General features: G+C 40.5%; 4 protein-coding genes and 1 non-coding gene across 5 annotated transcripts in view; 2 read left to right on the top strand and 3 right to left on the bottom strand.

Annotated features, from left to right (window-relative positions):
• Window positions 1–1,499, top strand: part of LOC138011362 (uncharacterized) — an 18,951-nt gene extending 17,452 nt beyond the window's left edge. The window contains exon 13 of the mRNA XM_068858329.1: window positions 119–1,499. Coding sequence (XP_068714430.1) covers window positions 119–280 — 162 coding nt within the window. The 3' untranslated portion in view covers window positions 281–1,499. The remainder of the gene's footprint in view (window positions 1–118) is intronic.
• LOC138011364 (solute carrier family 41 member 1-like) overlaps window positions 1–22,375 on the bottom strand; it is a 330,107-nt gene that overhangs the window by 263,454 nt on the left and 44,278 nt on the right. The gene's annotated exons all lie outside the window — the stretch shown is intronic.
• Window positions 2,997–12,347, bottom strand: LOC138010860 (uncharacterized). The gene is made up of 7 exons (XM_068857888.1): window positions 11,975–12,347; window positions 9,809–10,223; window positions 9,178–9,246; window positions 8,652–8,881; window positions 6,802–7,235; window positions 4,592–4,772; window positions 2,997–3,526 (listed from the first exon to the last, which is right to left on the bottom strand). Exons 2-7 carry the CDS (start codon window positions 10,122–10,124, stop codon window positions 3,515–3,517), a joined length of 1,242 nt encoding a protein of 413 aa, XP_068713989.1. The 5' UTR covers window positions 10,125–10,223; window positions 11,975–12,347; the 3' UTR covers window positions 2,997–3,514.
• Window positions 7,771–7,843, top strand: Trnas-gga (transfer RNA serine (anticodon GGA)). Its single transcript has one exon. It is a non-coding gene; the product is annotated as a tRNA-Ser (tRNA).
• Window positions 14,363–20,612, bottom strand: LOC138010440 (transmembrane reductase CYB561D2-like). Its single transcript, XM_068857401.1, has 3 exons — window positions 20,448–20,612; window positions 17,173–17,210; window positions 14,363–16,308 (listed from the first exon to the last, which is right to left on the bottom strand). Exons 1-3 carry the CDS (start codon window positions 20,599–20,601, stop codon window positions 15,799–15,801), a joined length of 702 nt encoding a protein of 233 aa, XP_068713502.1. The 5' UTR covers window positions 20,602–20,612; the 3' UTR covers window positions 14,363–15,798.

Consider the following 22,375-nt stretch of genomic DNA (forward strand, 5'->3'; position numbering starts at 1 on the left):
TTATTATTATTATTATTATTATTATTATTATTATTATTATTGTTTTCTTTGAACAATCGATTGTAAATCATTTTATGCACTACAAAAGACATGCAACTCTTAACTCTTTTTTTTGTAGACGAAGTATCTCCTTGCACTGAAGAATTTATGTGATTCTGGTATTGTTGATCCGTACCCGCCACTTTGTGATGTCAAGGGCTGTTACACTGCACAGTTTGAGCACACCATATTGCTGAGACCTACCGTCAAAGAAGTAGTCAGCAGAGGAGATGATTACTGAGAAAGCATCACCTATGGTTACCAGTTACCAGTCGTGCCTGAAACAATTCTAACAATATTAGTGCTAATAGCAAAAAAAAAAATTAAGAAATGAAGCCTTGTTTCTCCATGCGGCCAACAAAGTTAAAAGAGAATGCCCCAGTAAATGCTTTTTTATAAAAAAAAAATGCTAAATTTCTTACTCGCTGCTACAGAACATTGTAAACCCTTTTGGCAAGTCGACGAAACCTTCCATAGTTCTACTTGCTGTTCAAACAGTCGCTTCTTTTCATTGGTGGTGGATAAATTTGGATAACAAAAGAAATTAGCCTTCACTATATTTTGCAAATTTCTGCAAAGTATTTTCAGTAACGTGACAAGCGACGATAAGAAAGAAAGATGAGAGATTTACAAGCCATTTTCAAAACTGGTGTATTTCTAAATAATTGGTTTGTTACTGTTAAACCTCGATTAAGCGAAGAACTAAAGGACTGGGAAATTGAGTTCGTTTTATCAGGTTTTCGATAAATCGAGGTTCTTTTTCATACACTTTATTACATGTAAGCCTGGTCAGAATGTCCTTCGCTTTATCGAGGACATCGTTAGTAATAGGTCTGTTAAATCAAAATTCCACTGAATAACAACAGGGCGCTTTTAAGCACGCGACGTCTTTGAGACGCGGACGGCAACCGGAAGAGCTTTGCACGCTCTGCACGTGCAGTTTTCATTTTTGTACATTTCTTTCACGATTTCGGCAAATCTGCGACGTGAAATGACCAATTGTCAAGTTTTACGGAGAACGTGAACACAAAGCAGCGAATTTGAATTTTCTGTCGTAGATTCAACACCGCACCTCCTAATTCAGTTACTGGAGAGTTACGCTAATGTTTACAAGTTAGACAAACCGACATAATGACGAAAAAGAGTAATAAACCTGAACTTACAATTTTAAATGACATTTCGTTACCGTCGCTTCGTTTACCTGTTCGCTTGAAGCTTTAAAAGGAAAGTGGAGATCAGAAATGGGGGTTTGCAATTTGTTGTTTATCTGTTTGTTTTCGGCTCCTACTTAGAGCACTGGACACAATTAAGCATTGTGAGTAATATTGTCTTTTGGCTAGGTATTGTTTGTTGCTTTGTTTTCCTCTTGTTTTACGTCTTCATTGTCTTCTGGTCTTTCAACAATAAATGTTAAGTCCTGGTTTTTTAGCCAATTAAACGTCAATTATTTTGTGAGTGAATGATTGTGGGCTCGCTTAGAGAGACAGTGTGTGTCAAGTCTCTTCAAAATAACAGTTACAGCTGGTTGTCGAGGAGATATCGCATGGTTCGTACAACTTCAGACAAACAAAATTCAAGGACTTTTCATAGACAAATTACAGTTTTTAAGGACTAAAATTCATTCAATAAACTGACATTCTTGGTCCCTTTTTAAACACCTAATTAGCGTAAACACTCCCATGGAGTCATTTGAGGTACAGAAATAGTATTTGAAGATAGAAAAATCATATTCACAAAACAACATGATGAAGATCTTCTAGCCGTCTTTTAAAGTTTCTACAATCTTGGACAAAACTCTTGGGAAAAATTCTAGCTTAAGCATCATTTGGCACGCACTCACAAAATATATTGGTCCTTTCCCCCATACCAATGTTGGTAATGTGATGCAAAATACTGTGCAAGCCTTTGGTCGTTTTTTAAAACAACACTGGAATGGGGGGAGGGGGGAAAGGAGGTAGAATTTAATTTTTATCACACAGACAAATTAGTGTCACATTTTCCCAACGAGTTTTGTCCAAGATTGTAACTTTCTATTTAGTTTCTCCTCAAGTTCTTGCAGTTGAAGCATCTTATCTTTGCCGGGCTGCCTTTCTAAGCGTTATTCGCTTCTGCACGACTGGAACCCAATTCTGACCTTACATCACAACTTGAAGTAAACTCTTTGCGTAAAAATACCATCGCAGACTGAAGTTGTACAAGTGTTCAATTTATGTTTATCGCCTTTCATGCGAGACTTCAGACCGCTTTCTCCCATGCGTTCAATGTTGATCACCTTTCTACAAATACAACACATGGCCCTGTGTTTGTTGCCTTTAACTCTTTCACCCAGCTATAGTTTGGATCGCTTAACCATTTCAGACACATTTGCCCATCGCTAATTTGAACTGAAAACGAAGAGAGAAACCAAAATATTTACACGTTGCAAAACACTTAGGCCCTTTGCAACAAACGCACGTGGTGGACCACTCCACAGCTCGGCGCGATGTGCATGAAATTGATACAGTTTCGCTTCATGTACGCCTTCGCCTTTTATACCTGGAATTTGTCTCACCGTGATAGGCCATTTCCGAGTTCATGTCTGCCTCCTCATCAAAGCGAGTCTAAGTGCGACGTTTTTGTTATGAAAATTAGTTTTCATTCAAAGGTAAAGTAGAACTAATTACCATCACAAAAACATCGCATTTAGACTCGTTTTGAAGATGAGGCAGTCATGAACTCGGAAAATAATGGCCTATTGCTTATCGCTTGGTATTGATAAATGGCCAAATTTTCCTCGATAAAATAATTTAATTTCTCAGAAAGTGATGTGGCGTAAACACATTTGTGAATTTCAAGGACTTTTTAAGACCTAATAAAGAAATCAAGTACTTTTCAAGGACTTCACAAGACGGGCACTAACATTCAAGACCTTTTCAAGATTGTACGAACAATGTATCGCTTGAATTCCAGCGAAACAATCCAGCAATTTCTAACAACATTGTCTTGATTGAGCGCTTATCTCTGCTCAAAAGCTTTGCCGTGTTTTATGTAGATGATACGATGTTCGTCGTAAAGTAGAAAGACAAGCTTTGTTTGAATAAGTTTCCTGGTTATAACAAAATGCTTTTCCAGAGAAACGGGTAACGAGAATTGTTAACACGACATGCAAGATGTTTGAGACCTTGAACAACACGGCAATTTTTAGTGGAAGACAAGCAATATGGTTTGTGTTCTCTGGCTCTCCTCAAGGGATATCGTAAACCCGCCTTTTCTCGCAACAGCCGACCCCTAGTTTTCAACTTTGTAAGGATCTTTTTGTAAGAAATTTGAGACGAAAATTTCTCTCAATGCATTTATTAAAAATAAAAAGTACGAAAGCTTAACAGAACAAGAATAAATATCAACACAGAACTTTCACTGTATTTCATATTTACACATGCACAAATGTGAAAGAGCCTCTGGTCTTCAACACTATTGGAAGATCATGTCCATTCTGTCAGCAGCAGGTCTGAAATAAATAATGACTTTATTTACCAAGGAATTTTTTTTTCAAGTACAGTTAATGCAGATAAATTGATTTTTTTTTTTGGTCAATAGACAGTTTTGTTTCCTTAAGAGTTGTTGATGGGAACTGAATAGTTTCTGTGCGAATTTTGGTGTTCATCAGTTTGTTGTGAGCTTTCAGTTGTTAAGGGATCAGTGAATGGGAAGAATCTTAGTAAAAAATGCCTGAAGCACTGTTTTTATCCGAGTCTTGGCAACTCCTCCATCCTGCATCACGCCTAGCAGATGAAGTATTTATTGCCTGTTCATCAGTCCGTTTTCAGCGTTTATCCCTGGGTTTATCCGCTTTAGGCTGAACGGAAGCTAGGGCGAACAAATTTGGGCCGGGAGAAACCTGAAACCGTTGCAAAGTGCCACAGTGCAAATGCAAGGGTCCGTAACATTGTCCTATGTAAAGAACGCCAGGTGGCCATCGGATTCCAGATCTGAGCCCATGGATTCCGGATCCCAAGTCCTGAATTCCGGATTCCAAACTCATGGGTTCCACCGAAATGGACCCTGGAGGCAGTGTGGCCGAGTGGTTAGGGCGCTTGCCTTGAGATCCGGAGATCCCGGGTTCAAGACCCGCTCTAACCACTCGCTGAATTTGTTCCTGGTAGTCCCTGGTTCAACTTCCCGGCTGCACTTGTAAATAGCCAACTGGTTTGCTTCCGGCCAGTTGGGATTCTTAACAGTTGTTGTTGTTGTGTTCTGTTGTTTCGTTGATTGTTTCATTGGCCCTGAAAAGCCCCTATGGGGAGCGGTCAATTAAGTATGTAGTGTATTGTATTGTATCGTATTGTATTGATTCTATACAAAGGATTCCGGATTACAAAGCCTCACATTTGCTGGGTTCCTTCACGTCGGGCGAGTGACAAGTACGGGCGTTTTCACTAACACGTTTTTCGGTGCGAAGCAACTGCTTTAAAGCAGGAAAGAAAGTATAAGCTGGATGAGGTACGGGGTAAAATAAAAGCGATCATACTGGAACTTATGCTTTTTTCCATAAAAAAGTGATAATGAAACTCACCACCATTTTCTCCTCGAGGCTAGAATCTGAGGACACCGATGGACTGTGAAACGACATAGCGATTGTTACAGAAGAACTCTGAGATTTACCAACTGGTGCAATGAGAGTTGGTGCGGAACAAGTACTACGTTGTTTTGCTGCCAGTATAGAGTTGTATTTTTGCACCATACTCTCGCGTTTGCTAAGTGGAGAAAAAGAGTGAGAGGTTGGTTTTTCAAAAGCCAGCTGAATATCAACAGAATTGCGTGGGAAATCTGGGACAATGGACTCCACAGAAATAAATAAATGAATATTCACCGCGGTAATCATTTACCATTTAGATCACTACAATTTCAAGAATGCCGCCTTTCGACAGACTCATTCCTACAGTACATTGCTTCTCAACTAAACCACCTTCGATGACCAGTGGTACAGCATACCGGCAAACTTGTAATCGAGACTGAGATCACAGTTTGACGCCTGTTCGGGATCGAAAACTCGGATTTTTTCCGGGTACCCTGAGTAACCATCAAAATGATAAATTAATAAGCCAGTTCGGAGTTTTTAAAAAAAAGACGTCCGCGCGTCGGGAAAAAAACAAGCAGCTTTTGTTATGGAAATTGTTGCAGAAATTTGCACTCAAAATCTTTCGCATTTTTTACATATGCTTGATTTATCCACAGGTAACCCACAATACTCGTCACAAATCGTTGAAACAGACACCGTTTCTCTCGAATTTTCTGTAAAAATCCTGAGATTTCTACTTCACACTGTTTTTCCCCCCGAAATGTGCCTTCTCCCTCCCCAATGTTGAGCCACGGGTGTTTTGAAGCACTGAGACCACTGTGATACCCAAATCAACATTGGGAAGGGGAAACAGACACAAGTGTTTCAAGATTTTTGACGAGTATTGCAGGTTCACTGTGTGTGCCACGTAGGTAAATATAGGGAACATATGAGGCGAAGTTTAGGTCTGGAAATTTGCAAGAAAATGGAAATAAAAATCGATGAAACTTACCATGTGGTGAGCTGTTGTTGTCTTTAATACGTACACGAAGTTTCGGGAAAAATGGTCCCCGTTCACCTTCCTTCATTGACAAGGTAGGAGACGGAAGCCAGCGTAGGGACTTCGATCGACCCAAAACAAGCACGATTTTTTTCGTGAAAATCGAGTCCAGTCGCTAAATGAACACGCCAGGCTCGTGGAACATGAATTTCTCTAAACCATGAATCCACTGAAGCATCTCCAGGTAGCAACGCGAAGCCACTAGACTCCGTAGAACTTGCAAGTTAACCTGCTAAAATGGCGGCCAGAAACCGTTGTCCTCGCAAAGTGTCCAATTCAAAATGGCACTGCACTCGGGACGCCTGGTGACGAGTATGATAAGTCCCCCTGGAGGGAGGGGAGTCCCAGATTGCTCAGTGAGTTTTGTTTTTAGCAATTTGGGACTCCCCTCCCTCCAGAACTTATTATACTCGTCACCAGGCGTCCCGAGTTCAGTGCCATTTTGAATTGGACACTTTGCGAGGACAACGGTTTCTGGCCGCCATTTTAGCAGGTTAACTTGCAAGTTCTACGGAGTCTAGTGGCTTCGCGTTGCTACCTGGAGATGCTTCAGTGGATTCATGGTTTAGAGAAATTCATGTTCCACGAGCCTGGCGTGTTCATTTAGCGACTGGACTCGATTTTCACGAAAAAAATCGTGCTTGTTTTGGGTCGATCGAAGTCCCTACGCTGGCTTCCGTCTCCTACCTTGTCAATGAAGGAAGGTGAACGGGGACCATTTTTCCCGAAACTTCGTGTACGTATTAAAGACAACAATAGCTCACCACATGGTAAGTTTCATCGATTTTTATTTCCATTTTCTTGCAAATTTCCAGACCTAAACTTCGCATCATACGTTCCCTATATTTACCCATGTGGCACACAGTGAGCCTGGGTTACCTGTGATTAAACAAGCTACTTGCGGATAAAGTTAGACGGGCCGATGGTGTTTCTTACAACCCCTAGGTAGACTGACATTTTTGTATTGGGTTCCTTAAAAGATTGTATTGTTACAATCCTCCCTTCGTTGCATTTCGGAGAAATACATGTACAAAGCAATAATTTTTCAGAACCTGATCGCGTGCTGTCGGTGATTTTTAAAAGGACTGGGTCGAGTTAGACAAGATACTTGTTGCGCATATTACTGCATACTCAAACAAAAGAAACAATATTATTAATTAACTACCGTGGAGGTGGGAAGAATCGAGCATAGGCTTTTTCTCTTTCTCTTGTACACTTGAAGCAGAGGCAACCTTTCTGTGGAAATTTGCTTAAATCAACTACCAAATCTTTGGTTCTTCCGCTGTTATGACTACTGCTGAGCCTAAATCCACCGCATTTGCAGCTGCTCTTGGAACCAAGTTTGCGCATAAGTCTAGGTGAGCCAAAGGACAATTGTGAGGCGGGTTTGTACTGGTTATTGAAGCTTTCTTGAGGTCTTCGTCTCCGGGGAAATGGTAAAATGATGGTCTTTGCAAAAGCAATTTCATCTCCTAGTTTGCGCATCCGTTGGACACCGCACTGTTTGTTTTGGTTTCGAAGAGCCTGTTGGATTGTCTGACGTCGCCTGGCTGCTCGCCTGTCACGTGACTTGTCCACATTCTCTTCCATGATGACAGACTGTGAATAAAGGTGTGCAGAACACATATAAGCATAGTATTTAATATATGATGAAATGGTATATGAAATGAATCATATATGAACTGCGGATATGAAATCAAGTGAAGCTATGATCTTCGCAGTTATGAGCGCAATTTTTGCAATTGCGTAGAGAAGCCTGAAATATTCAGGACTTCAACGGGGTTTGAACCCGTGACCTCGCGATTCCGGTGCGACGCTCTAACCAATTGAGCTATGAAGCCACTGACGTTGGGAGCTGGTTATTTGTGGGTTCTAATGGTCCTGTGAGGAATGAATCAATGATGAAATGGTATATGAAATGAATCATATATGAACTGCAAATATGAAATCAAGTGAAGCTATTTCAGGCTTCTCTACGCAATTGCAAAAATTGCGCTCATAACTGCGAAGATCATAGCTTCACTTGATTTCATATCCGCAGTTCATATATGATTCATTTCATATACCATTTCATCATTGATTCATTCCTCACGGGACCATTAGAACCCACAAATGACCAGCTCCCAACGTCAGTGGCTTCATAGCTCAGTTGGTTAGAGCGTCGCACCGGAATCGCGAGGTCACGGGTTCAAACCCCGTTGAAGTCTTGAATATTTCAGGCTTCTCTACGCAATTGCAAAAATTGCGCTCATAACTGCGAAGATCATAGCTTCACTTGATTTCATATCCGCAGTTCATATATGATTCATTTCATATACCATTTCATCATTGATTCATTCCTCACGGGACCATTAGAACCCCCAAATGACCAGCTCCCAACGTCAGTGGCTTCATAGCTCAGTTGGTTAGAGCGTCGCACCGGAATCGCGAGGTCACGGGTTCAAACCCCGTTGAAGTCCTGAATATTTCAGGCTTCTCTACGCAATTGCAAAAATTGCGCTCATAACTGCGAAGATCTTAGCTTCACTTGATTTCATATCCGCAGTTCATATATGATTCATTTCATATACCATTTCATCATTGATTCATTCCTCACGGGACCATTAGAACCCACAAATGACCAGCTCCCAACGTCAGTGGCCTCATAGCTCAATTGGTTAGAGCGTCGCACCGGAATCGCGAGGTCACGGGTTCAAACCCCGTTGAAGTCCTGAATATTTCAGGCTTCTCTACGCAATTGCAAACTGCGAAGATCATAGCTTCACTTGTATTTAATATAGTTAATCATTGACGGACGGAACTGCAATGGAGTAGCTTTGCTTCTGGAAAAGTGTATTGAAGTCAGGCCTTACTTTGAATGGGACAATTACTCGTCAGAAGAAAGAGAGCGAATAACAGGGACTGGGGCTATTTGTTTCTGGGCTTGAGAACTGAGATAATCGTTTAAGGTGCTCGCATCAAATTAATCAAGTAATGTTGAAAGTTTCATATTTTTGGTAAAGATCCCTTGTTTACCTTGGAAATAAGAATGCTATCCTTCAGAAAATACTTCGTTCCCTCTGTTAAGCGTTTGATCACCAATCTCTTGGCTCGATTTCTGTCTTCGTGAGGTTTCTTTTCACCCAAAATTCGAGAAACGGCTGTTTTGATATCACTTTCAAAACTGATAGAATAGTGAGCCGAAGTGAGATGCTTGATAAAATGACGGTTCTCCAATGCACTCACTCCACCAACATGGTTTTTTCCTGAAATAAAGAAAGCTAGCCGTTCATGCATTCCATCGTTCATCTACTCAGTCTTTAGCTAGTCCATTTGTTCATTCAACATATCGCGTTTTCGTTCAATGATTCATTCAATCACTCATTCCATAAGTAAGTAATTAATTAAGTAAGTAAGTACTGAAGTAAGTAAGTTAGTCAGCAAGTCTCGTTCGCTCGTTAGGCAATCAATCATTCAATTCATTCTTTCTTTTTTTTCTTTCTATCGTTCTTAATTTCAGGTTTTTTTTTCGTGTGTGCATGCAAATATATAAAGGGCTTACCTCTCCTTAATTCCGTGTTGGATGCTGGTAATGGCGGCGGTCCAGGAGGAATTGGTAGGTCAACTTCACCTAACAAAACAATCAGCCCAATCAATCACTTTATCTGATTTCAATTGCGTAGAGTTACTTAGTCACTGTAACATGCTCTTGTATATCAATTCATTTCACTGATAGCAAACCTCAAAGCTAGAGTAAAGGCTTCGAAACACCTTTTCGTAATCCAAATATCCTTTCCTTTCAGGATTCCTCGTGTTACGTAATTTCATATTTCTCATCTAGCTCGGTTTCGTTGTACTACGAGTCGTGATAGCCTCAAAACTGACTTCACATTCTCATCCAATGCTGATTGCTCGCAATCGTTTTCCCGCGTCCAGCGCCGCTTTGTGATATGATTGACTAGTTTAATTGTATGCGTCAGTTCTGATTGGCCAGGGTAACAACTTTGATTTTGATTTTTAAGGCTTTCAATAGGCTAGTTTTTAGTTACGTAAGAAGGAGAAAACAATGTCAAAGTTCAGGGGAAAATATCCCTTTTCCTCCAGCTTCAACGATAAAACTTCAATTCAAAAGCAGCTTTTGTTGACGCGGTTATAAATCGCAGTTTTGGTAGTAAGTTCAAGGACTAACTTACCAACAATACTGAAATCCGAATCAATAGATCTGCCCTGCTTCTCAGGAGTTGCAGTCTCTCTTCCGTCTATTTTACAAGTCACCAAATGCTCGTCATCATCTTCAACTGTCACCACAACGTCTTCCCTTGGAGCAACGGGAGTTTTGCAGGACTCCACACAGGAACTGCTGCTGTCTCTTGCCAGAGAGGCGGAAAGAGATAACTTGGAGATGGATGATGTCTGTTTTTTGGTAAACGTTGCAGAAGCTTGCATTTTCTCTGTTGGATGATACGATAAAATACCTCCGTCCTGGCCCGCTACCTTTTTGCTCTCCATGTTTATTTCTGGGTCCTTCCATCCAGAACAGCATCTTTTCTTGAATCTTTTCCTGAGGGCATCGACGTACAGGTGTCAAATAAAGCGAGAACTTGTAATCTGTGAAAAAAAACTTGCCGCAACTTTTTAGGCCAATTACAAATATTTTCGTACTCATGTGTGTACGTTTTTCCTTGTGGTGGTTTTATGGCGCTAGGTTTTACCGCTATGCAAAGGGCTAGTACTTAAACACGGAATGCCGGAATGATGGAATGCCGGAAAGATGGAATGCCGGAAAGTCCGAACGCCGGAATACTTAAACATGGAACGCCGGAATACTTAAACACGGAACGCCGGAATACTTAAACATGGAACGCCGGAATGAGACAACCACATTTACATTGCTAACTATCTTTTCTCCATTAAAAATGATTTGTATAAAAATCTGGGAGACACCACTGTCCTGGTACGAGAAATGTCCTCTTCCGGTTGCCGTCCGCGTCTCACAAACGTGCGTGCTTAAGCTCCCTAATACTCTATAACTGAGAACGCAGCAAGCGATACGTATCCCCCGGACACGAGCTCCTGGTAGCCCTAAAAAAACCCAGTAAAAATTGTTACGGTATTCAGGCGAATGGCATGTCTACCCTTAAAGATTGAAAACCAATTTTTTGACAAGTTTTTTGTAGACCTCGTGTTTATTTCTTCCAGGAAAATCTTATGGCACGTTCAACGCAACATAAGAAAGTCATTGTCATGGTATTGAAAAATTGCTGGTGTTAATTATGTTTGCAGTTGAAATAAATAGGCTGAATAATGGAATTAATTTGTTTCTGTTTACACAAATACTGCTTCATTGTACCCCCTTGGGACCAACAAGAACAAACTTTAATATTTTCCCACCATTTGGAAATCTATGATAATATTCCCGCCTTTTCAATAATTATGATAATTCATTTATTACCTGGACAACCATGGAGCTGCCAAGGTAAAACAGTTGTCATCGTTGATATTGTTGTTCCTGTATGCCATTCAGTCTCTTTACTACAGGGAAAATAACTATGTTTGCTTTGATTAATCGCCCAGTCAAAGTCCAGAGAAAAAGAGGTAAGATTCATTTTGCGATATGATCTAATCACAAGTAGACAACGTGCTATTTTTAATACCTTGAGCTCAGTAAACTTTCAGTACCCTCGATTGAGTCTATTCTCGTGACTTTGCAATCGGTTGCCTGTCAATCCTTGGACATTGTGACTAAAAAACGTGTTTTCCTTTATCCTTCGTCCTCAAAAATTCCAGATTTTTATACGAATCAATTCTAATGGAGAAAAGATAGTTAGCAATGTAAATGTGGTTGTCTCATTCCGGCGTTCCGTGTTTAAGTATTCCGGCGTTCCATGTTTAAGTATTCCGGCGTTCCATGTTTAAGTATTCCGGCGTTCCGTGTTTAAGTATTCCGGCGTTCCATGTTTAAGTATTCCGGCGTTCCATGTTTATGTATTCCGGCTTTCCATGTTTAAGTAGCGTACCTAACTGCTTAACTTTGGTTTTAGTTTACCGAGCGACAGCCAATTACGTATATGTATCAAAGTGTCGTTTAGTCCTTTACACGGTTAGTTTTTTTCTCATTTGCATTACAATGTAGTCTAACGTGGGTGCGGGGCAATTTCGGGTTAAAACTACGAAATAGCCCGAAATTGCCCCCCATACATGCAAGATTACATTGCAATGCAAATGAGAAAAACTAACCGTGAAAAGGGCTATTACAATGAAACTATGTCATATAAAGTAAAGTACTTGACTTTTAAAAGCAAAATATGTATAATTAGTCGACAGTTGTATATAAAAAAAAGACAATAACAAAAACCTACCAAAGGCACGCCAGTATGGTTATCACACACGGTAAGATGACGACGCCTGCACAGACTGACCCAATAAAGATAGCAGAGACTGACTCAGCATGCTCAGAACCCTCTGTATCACTTTCATCATCTACCGCTTCTTGTTCTTTCACACTGAAGTCCGAACTTGGTTTTCTCATTTTCCTGCTACGTGTGTCATCTTCACTTCCGCTTCCATTTTGCACGGCAATGTCACTACTCTGTTTCTCTGACATGAGAAAGTTCTGCCCTGTATTCATTTCGGGGACGGTCTCTTGTACTGATCCAACATGGTGTATAATTTGGCGCCTGCTGCGTGAGGACCTGTCCACGTGGTTCTCCTCAGTTTGGGAGTTCGATTTTCTGTGACCGACCCCAATAGAATCTTCCTCTGTCAATTCATTTAAAATAATATCAGCTAAAAGAGTTAAAGCATCTTGATTCTTACTTAGTGGATTTAATCGTAAAATTGGCAAGTAGGCTGTACGACCGAGTAACTGAAACTTGACCTAGCTGAGACAAAAGCTGGTCGTAAAACCGAGGGCTGCTTTCTGAAGTTGTATAGGTGCACCTTCGAAAGGGGAAATAGTTATGAAAATTGTTCTGAAATATTATGTACGTTAGTTTGTGCCAAAAACATTCCAGTTAAAAACGAACAAACGGAAGTACTGTTTCAATAGTTCAGGGATTTTCTGAAATGTAGTCCTGTTTTTTGAACGCAGATACGCAGATGATGATGATGATGATGAAGATGATGATGATGACGATAAAAGCAAGCTTGGAAAATGAGACTCCTAGGGCCGATGTAAAAGGTAGGAGTCATTCCTATTGTTGTGGGTGCCAAATGTAAAGACAGTCGACAAAGAGAAAACTACATGCAAAGAACATGGATTAAATTGGAACTACTCAAGTGCTCAAAGTTCTTGTAAATTGAGGGTCATCTCAATTCTCATGCTGTGAGCAGTTGGCATCTCTTTTCCGTCAACATCTTTAACACCCTGTGAGCAGTCACATTTACATTTACATTTACATGTATTAGGTCGATAAGAACCGTTCGGTTATCACACCAACCACCTTCGATCTTCCTCTGGAAAGAGAGCTAAAGAGGAAGGGCTCCTTCCTTTTTTCCGACCTTTCTACGGAAGAACGAAGCTACTCTTTGCAAACGTTTTTGAAAACGTTGGCCGTCTAGCTCTGACCAGGGTGGAAAATGGTCAGAGTTTTCCTCTGTCCTTGTGTGAGCCCATTTTCCATTAGTAGGGCTAACGCCCGCATGGTTCATACGGTGTAGAAACCTAGCACTTCACATTACACTCTAATCAGTTAAGTCTGTACATTTTCAGTTGTTGTATGACAACACAATCATTATAACAATTGTTCGACTATAGCACATCATATCAAATCAAATAAAACCCTTCTTTCTGAGACATATTCGTGCATGGACCTGAATCTGCATAGTGAAATACTTTACCTTTGCAACAACTCCTGTTCAAAACGAACAAACCTAATAGATACAAATAAAAAGCTTTCTTTCGCGCCATTTTAGCGTCTGTGGATAACACATCGCATTTCGCGGGAAAAAACAAATGTCACAAAGGGCTTCTAGCACGCGCAAGTTTTATTGCATGCGCAGTGTATTGAGAAAAGCGTGCAGTCAGTAAGGTAAATTCTCGCGCGCACGCAGTTGGAAGTTCTACTTGACTTCAAACTGGTTTCCCTTCCCACCCACCCTGTTTTCTCGATCCATGCTGTAAGTTTTCCCCGTTGATTTATGGCCCACGCACTTCCCGCTTTGCTTAATTTGAAAGATTATTGGCGACGCTCAACCTTTGTGCGTGGAGTCTCGGAAATCTCGGAGTGCATCGTCATGGTACGACGCTCTCGCAAAGCGTCCACAGGTACCGCTACCGGTTTCGATTTTAAACCTTTGAAGCATTTGGTCTGCTGCGCATGCTCATTTTGCAGACCTCTAATGCTTACCTTACGGAAGACGCAACAGCCGTATCTCGAGACACACCGCGCGCGGTACCATCGTTAGACTGCAGTCTCTCTTTTGCTCGAAAATGCGGGGGGCGAAGCCACGAGCTGCGAGTAGCGCGGGCGTAGCGAGACTTCCTTCCTTGCATATCACGTTCTCTCGGCGGATTTTCGAGAAAAAGAGACTGCTCGCAGTCTATAACATCGCGTCCCAAGGCAAAACCAGGGACATCAGAAGGTTTGATCGCACAGCTGGTAATCAAGAAAATAATCCTAATGTCAAAGTTTTTAAAGTGGATGTGATTGCCTTAGTTTTGTAGTCTTATCTTGTGTTAAGCTCACAGTGCCAAGTATTCTACATAAAAACACTTCAACCAACGAAAACCAACACCACCTGTAATTGGTGAAAACTGAAAAAAACTGAAAAAACTTTATTTAAACACGTGACATTGATGAGCCTAAAAAGGCTCTAAACTTTTTCCAACTACTCCGATTTGTCAGAGTAATAATTATTTTGATTCGTTGACAGACACATTTGAATCGATTTCTGATTAAAAGTTTTGAATGTGCACAGTGAAAACATATGAAATTCTGGCCACGTTACACAGCTGTTATAATAAGTAAATAAGCAACATTTTCATCATTTCGTGCGCTAAATCTAATCAGAGAAAACTTACATTATTGGTGCGGTATAAAGGGCATCACACACACCTCTTTACCTCCCATCAACAAGTCATGTTTTTTCAGATCTTAATACATTATGCACGGAGTGAGGTGCACTTTCAGAATTACAGAGCGAGTGACAATACATAAGCACAGATTTGGAGTAGTCCAGTAGAAGGACCAAGGATGGCACAGTCGGTTAGTGCGCGGCCTTGGTGCGAGAGGTCCTGAATTTAATTCCCGGATCTCGCATCCTTGTTTCGACTTCTTTCCTTTCCGTGTAGCTAAGTAGCTTTAAATACTCGTAAAACGGAGCACTGATGGAGAGGGGGGAGTAAAATGAGCGCACCGTCGACCTCAGGTTTGTCAGTTGAATTACTGTTACGAGTTATCGACGTTAAATATGGTTACTTTACTTTACTTTAAACAATGTCGTTGATTATAGCAAGATATGTAACCTTTGAAACTTTACCAAATCGTTTGGGGGACCGTCCTTTTTCACTACGTGCATGCTGGTAAATCAATCAGATCAGATCGGACTAGAGAGAGAAAACCTTTGGTAGTGACACGATTAAACCCCATTAAAAACAAGACTAGTTATTGCATTTCCAAGAGCATTTTGACATTCCTAGGCATTCATCCTTTCATACTGGTAGCATTTCTTTCAAGACTGACGATAAATCTAATAACAGTTAATTTACTTCTGCTCAAAGGGATTTCCTCATCTTTTCACCTATGGTGTGGCCAAATAGTTAGGGAGCCACACTGGCAATTTGGAGTTCCTGGATTCTAGGACTGCTCTTAGCACAACTGGGTTTCTCCCAGTTTAACTCTGCCTCTCATCATTTGGGATTCCTTGAGAACATTACTATTGGTATTATTATTAGTATGTAGTAGTATTGATACAATTAAAATTACAGGATTACCACTGAGCAGAGTTAATATTACTTTCAATAAATCCTGTCACCTCTAAACTTGCCACCACTGATGAGTAAACTTGTCTGGCATTACTATTAGACAAAGTAAAATCTAAAAAATGTATTGTTACCCTTAGGAGGGAATGGGAGCTAGATGTTGTTAAATAAAGTTATTATTAAAGGAGTCCATAAAATATTATAACATTATTATCAGTGAATTTGTGTGTTAGCTGATTTGTTTCTGAATTGGAGATTTCATTATGTTCGTCCAGGCCTCTTGAGGCCATATTCTGTGTAAACTTGCCCAATGACAGCTCCACCAAGGGCAACGCAAGACATAATGCTTCCATAAAGCACGGAAAAATGTGCATTTTTTGTAAACCAGTTTGAATAAAATCCAAGGCTGAGAGTGATACAAGCAACAAGAAAAACCAACGAGCCAGACACGCCATGCAGCTGCTTGAGTTGTCGTGGTTTTAATTTGTTTACTAACGGAAGCTTGGAGTACAAAACCCCGATGCCTTGTAAAGATTGTAAACATATAAGTACAACAGTGCTGAAGCCCATAATTCCATGCCAGCTTTTAAAATGTGGTTTGCTATTCAAATTCTTGTTGTAGTAAATGACAGCAAATCCCAAAAGTGCAGCCACTAAGGCTAATGTTTGCAGAATCCAGTGGAATTTGACTTTGGTTGCTCGTGGGGCTGACAAGATGACTGAACTTTGCGGTGAAAATATCAGAATTGCCTCAGTCATCAGGAAACCAAACTGAAGATCAACAGAAAAGAAAGCAGTTGTGAATAGCTGTTCTACAGAAATACTTACAGACAAGTCTTTGACTCTGTACCTCGCACATCTGTTAACCCGAAAGGGAGTCTAACCTTGCTGAAAATAATTATTAATTTTGCTCTGAAGATCTTCAGAAGGTCTTTAACCCATCGACCCTTGGGAATGAGGCTACATGTACGTTATGTTATCGCCATTAACCCTTTGACTAATGGGAGATAGAGTTAAAGGGACCATGTCACGCAAAATGATCAAATTTCATGGAACTCAAAATGCCCAAAAAGTAGAATGAAACATTGCAATAACCACTTAAAACTGCTGAACAACATAAAAGAAATCCAGCAATAGGAAAGAGAAGCACCGATGGACAAAAATGGACAAGATTGAAACAGATTGCATTTAGGTAATCTTGAAAACAATCAGCCCGACGTTTTTCAAGTTTATGACAAATCGCCTGGATAAACGTCGTTTTTGCTCAGACTCATCTTGTGATGTAATGATAATTTTATCAGTAAAGGAATTCCGCATTATCATTTTTGAGTTTAAACTCGTGATTAACTAAAGATTTCCCCTAAACACCCCTAAAATAGCACAGATTTTACTCTAACACCACATGATTTTACTCGTCAACTGGGAGCATCCAAGAACGCCTGAGCGGAGAATGGGTTAAAGTAACCTCCAAAATCCTAACAACCAATAAATGTTTCACCAAAGAATTATGAAGATCTCAAAAAAAATGTCTTTTAAAACATCTTTAAGATTCCTTCAACTTATACCCTTCAATCTCTACAATTCTCACAAAATATTACTGGGAAATCTACATTTTTATAAATACTGGACACTTACACTAAGGACCATGAGTGTTGGATGCCAAGAAAAAAGACCTGTAAAAAGATTTCAAAAAGGAACTTAATTTTGTTACATACCATGCCCCAATGTATAAAGACACCAAGAATAACAAGAATTATTATTATCATTAACCCATTCACCCCTATACCAGCCTAAACCGGCCATACTTACACGTAGTATTTTACTCTGTCTAACGCCAGACGATTTTAATTGTCAATGGGGAACCCCCAGGAGTCAATGGGTTAATTAAACCCTTGGTAGACAAGATCAAAATCCAGTACAATACCTAAAGTCTGCGACAAAATTCCTTGGAACAGTACACAAATATACAGATCTGAAGCTTTTGCGGCTCACTCTGTCCTCACAATGTTGTTTGCACGCAAGTTTCTCAGCCCATAAGGCAATACAACATTGTGGGGGGTACCCTGTGAGAAGAGTCTCTTTCGATCTTCCTAGATAAGTCGGGAAGAGGAAAGTAGACTACCAGCTGGCTCGACTTTCTTTGATTTGTCGCTCATCCAAAGAAATGGATGAGTCAGTCCATTTTCAACTTGTCAAACCTGTGTTTAATTTTTAATTTGTGAGAATGATCAATCGCCACACGTCATCAATATATTTTAAATTTTCAACAGCATGACAATTTTTAACTGTCTAAATTCCCATGAGTATTTCCTCTGTATGTTGGTTACAGAAACTAGTTTGCCAGAATTGACTGACTGACTAGCTAAGGTGCCCACAGGCGGGATGCCACACGACTCCTCCAGACCTTCCTGTCCGCCATCAGTGTTGCCAGTTCGGCAGAGTTCTCAGCCGCTGTGTCCCTCCGTAGAGTGTCCACGAAATTGGTCTTTGGGCGGCTACAACCTCGCTGTCCATGCATAGGTTCCCAGAGTACAAGCTTGTGGGCACTCAACTCAGGGTGTCTTTGACAGTGTCCGGCTAGCTGAAGACGTCGCGCAGCGATCTTGTTACTGAGTGCTGGAAGCTTGCCATAGAGAGTTTCGTTTGTCATACGATGGCTCCAGTGAACATTTGTGGCTTTTCGCAGCATTCTGGTGTAGGTACCATTGAGTGACTTTTCATCAGCCTCAGTTAACGACCATGATTCACACCCGTAGAGAAGAATAGACTTGACTGTGGCTATGAAGAACTTCTTCTTTAACTCAGTTCTCATACTGGATGTGCATATCCAAGTCATGCCATTTAGCGCCTTCCAGGCAAGAGCCTTCCTGACAGCTATGTCTTTTGCAGAACTATCCACCCACGACCCCAAGTACTTGAAGTCGTCCATCCACTCAAGTTCGGTTCCCTCCAGAGTTTGGAGAGGCACGAGATCTTCAACATTGTAGGCTAAAGATTTGGTTTTGGGGCCACTTAGACCAAGGCCTACTTTCTTGCATTCTCTTTCTACATTGGTGAGTAGCTGCTAGGCTTCGTTGATTGCATCAGACAATAGGGCAATGTCATCCGCGAAATCAAGGTAAGCTAATACTTCCTTAGGGTGACGTCTGGACTTTCTAGGAGTGAGTCAGTGAAACCAAGATCCTCTTCACAGCCAGTCATAATTTGCTTTCTTCATGGCGTAATAAGCACAATAATGAATAAGAAGGGCGCCAGAGTGTCACCCTGTAATACTCCTGCTGTTATTTCAAAGAGCTCAGTTTCACTGTCTGGAGATGTGACCTTGGCTCTGGTGTTTGTATAGTTACATTCTTTCTATGGCTCTCAGTAGATTTGACGGAATTCCATACGCTTTCAATATTCTCATCATCTTCTCTCTGTGTATTGAATCGAAGGCTTTTCGAAAATCGATAAACGTTATAACATACATACATACATACATATACTTTATTTAAGGTATCATAAACAAATAAATACAAGTAATACCCTAAAAAGGAAGTTTAAGAGGTTAACCCTATGTAAATAAACTTCCAAAATAAAAATCAAAAATATATGTTTATAAGTGGAACCTAAGAAATACACATGTATGATTTAAGAGCTATTTTAAAACGTCTCAAATTTCCTACCTCAACAACATTGGCAGGCAGGTCATTCCATTCGCGAATAATTTTAACGAAGAATGAATATTTATAACAATTACAGTTCGCCGATTTAACTTGTAGTTTGTAGTTATGATTGGACCTGGTACGTTTTGAAGCGAACTCAAAAAAGTCACGAAAACAAAGACTATTCAATCCAAATACAAGTTTATAGCATTCAATCAAAGAAAAATATAGTCTTCTGTCAGTCAACTGCGACCAACGCAACAGTTTACAGCGATCTTCATATGACATCTCTCCCCTTCGCTGGCCTAAGGCCAATCGAGAAGCTCTTCTCTGAACTTTTTCTAAGAGAACAATATTCTTAACCAAGTAAGGGCACCATGCAGGGGAAGCGTACTCGAGGATTGGTCTCACAAGAGCCTTATACATTGTATAACAGCAGACAAGTTGTTGGCTTTGACACCCTCTATGATATTACGTCTGAGAGTGATGATCTGTGCTACTGTTGTACACTTGGGTCGAAATCCATTCTGGTTATATCTCAATTTTCTCAATTGAGAATTGAGAATTTAGAAACCTATTAATTTTCTCAGTAAAAATTGAAATGGCAATTTAAAAACTTGAACTATCTTGAGTTTCAAGGGAAATGATTCCTTAGTTGCCGTTTGTTTGCCAGAGTTGTTCGAAAATATTCCCTACTGTTTTTTTTTGGTTTTGTGGTTTTGCAGATACTAGTCACGCGTGACTGACTCCCAAATACTTTGAATTTTTAACGCATGCTCAACACCAAATGTTGAGCCAGCTGGCTGAGTCTACTTTCCTCTCCCGACTTATCTAAGGAAGAACGAAAGAGACTCTGCTCGCATGGCATGTGGGAGGGCAAAGTGTTTCAACAATTTTGTCTGAGGCTGTAGGTACATGCACCTTAGAAAAATGCCATCATTCAACATACTTCCCTTCAAAAACGGGCCATTTTTCACCATACAACTCAGAAAGATACCACAATACTAAATAATGACGACTGCCTTATAGCCTTAACTATGCTGGGGGTTATAAGATTGAATGGCCCCAATTTAAATTAAAAGTTTCTCATTGTGGATAAACTAAAGATCTTATACAGGAGGCTTCAGACGAATCAAACAAAATCTCTGAAAATTGTAAAACTCAGAGCAACATTTTCAATATTTTTTTGAAAGCACAATTCATTGACCATTTCTTCTATACACTAACCCACTAATTCGAACAGGAAGATTATTTGTCGAAACTTACTGGTTCCTGGTTGAGCAAGGCATATCACCACTAAAGGAAGTCCTACAGCAATGATATGTACCATACTGAACACAATGCTCCTTTTCACCTTTCGTGTTTTCTCCGCAATTTGAAGCGCAGCTGTGGATTTCCCCTCGATCAAATCTTCTTTCATGAGGGTTAGTGGTAACCAAGCTTTCTCAGAAAAATTCTAAAATCTGGAATCCGGAATCCGGAATCTGGAGTCCGGAAACGTAATCCAGGATCCGGAACACAGTAAAAGTCGAACGAAGGCTAAAATTACTACGCAAAGTAATAAACTTAACGATAGAGACCTTCGCTTTGTAAAGAACTCTTAAATTCGAAGATAAATAAAGTTGATAAAGTATCTCCAGTTTCTTTGTATGTATGTAGGTTTTTAAAAAAAATAATATTTCGCCCGTTCGAAATTTGCAGTGGAGTGAAGCAAGGCTGCGTTTTGGCGCCTACCCTATTTGGTATTTTCTTTCCTCTGCAACACGCATTCCAGTTCTGTAGTGAGGGCGTCCTCCTCCACACACACTGGATAGTGACTTGAATGCTCGCGTAGGCAAGGCAGCCTCGTTTTTCGGAAAATTGCAGAAGCGTGTCTGGCTAAACCCAAAACTGCGTTTAAAGACCAACATCTGAGTCTACTCTGCATGTATGAGTCCTCAGCGCCCTGTTGTATGGGAGTGAGGCATGGCCTGCATACTCCATACATAAAGCTAGACTGAACATACTCCTCTTGGGATTACCTGGAAGGATAAGATCACCAACCAGGACGTGCATGAGAACTGCCAATTATCCAGTACCTCCTCTCAGAGCGTAATCTATGTTGGCTAGGCCATGTCCACCGCATGGGCCCCCGGAGCACCTTCCAAAAGACCTACTCTATGGACAGCTGGCTCAAGGCAAAAGATGGTCAGGGCGGCCGTTTCTTCGCTACAAAGAAGTCTGCAAAGGAGAAATGAAAGCAGCCAAAATCAGTGTAGACAACTGAAAGTCGTTGGCTGTCGACCGTATTAAGTGGAGGGTAGCTATCAAGACGGGCTGCAAACGGGCAGAGGAAGAGAGAATGAGGACCTTGGAGGAGAAGAGACAGAGGAAGAAAGCTTCCATTAACAACTGGTCGAACCCGATAACTCACGCCTGTTACACTGCCACAGGCCTTGCATGTCCAAAATCGGGCTTCGCAGTCACGAACGAAAGTGCGTACGCCAATGATCCACTGCCTGTAAGGCAGAAGGAAGCCATATATATATATGGGAAGCGAAGTCGTAATCCCACAGCACTTTTCACAGTATTTTCTCTTTAGAAACTGATCGAACGCATTTTAAAAAAGTATCAAGAAAGTCGTGACACAATCTTCTTTTTAATTTTAATTAATGAAAATTAATTTGATATGCCAGATAACTTCTTTTTACATAGCTTCCACGAAGATCTGCTTGCACAACTATTAAAGACAGGACCAGCCTCTTCTATTTAACCAGTGACAAGTGACAAGGGTTGTATTTACAATCGACCACCACAAAGAGATAACTTAAGTATTTTGTGATCGTGAACAGTGAATTCCTGTGAAGGCGAAAGCGTTACCTGAGCTTTCAGCGGTTATCAGTGACACGCAGTCCTCAACGACTTTGTTTTCATTTTTCGAAACTAAATTCATTGATTGACGTCCACCCAAATTTAGTTTCCAATGATGAAAAAATGGTTATTGAGGGGCGCGTGAGAAAATGGTAAACGCTGTAGGTACATGGGAAGCAATGGTTTAGATAGGAAATAAATTAAAATTGTTTTAGATATTAGATATTTTCCTGTATGTTTTATAGAAAGGGCGATCTGAGAGGAACATTTTCCATTTTCGTGTGGTAAAATGCTTTTCTATAAGTAATGCACGTACAACGTAAAGATGCGTTCGATCGACCGTA

The sequence above is a fragment of the Montipora foliosa genome, chromosome 7 (assembly GCF_036669935.1).
Source record: "Montipora foliosa isolate CH-2021 chromosome 7, ASM3666993v2, whole genome shotgun sequence".
Taxonomy (NCBI): domain Eukaryota; kingdom Metazoa; phylum Cnidaria; class Anthozoa; order Scleractinia; family Acroporidae; genus Montipora; species Montipora foliosa.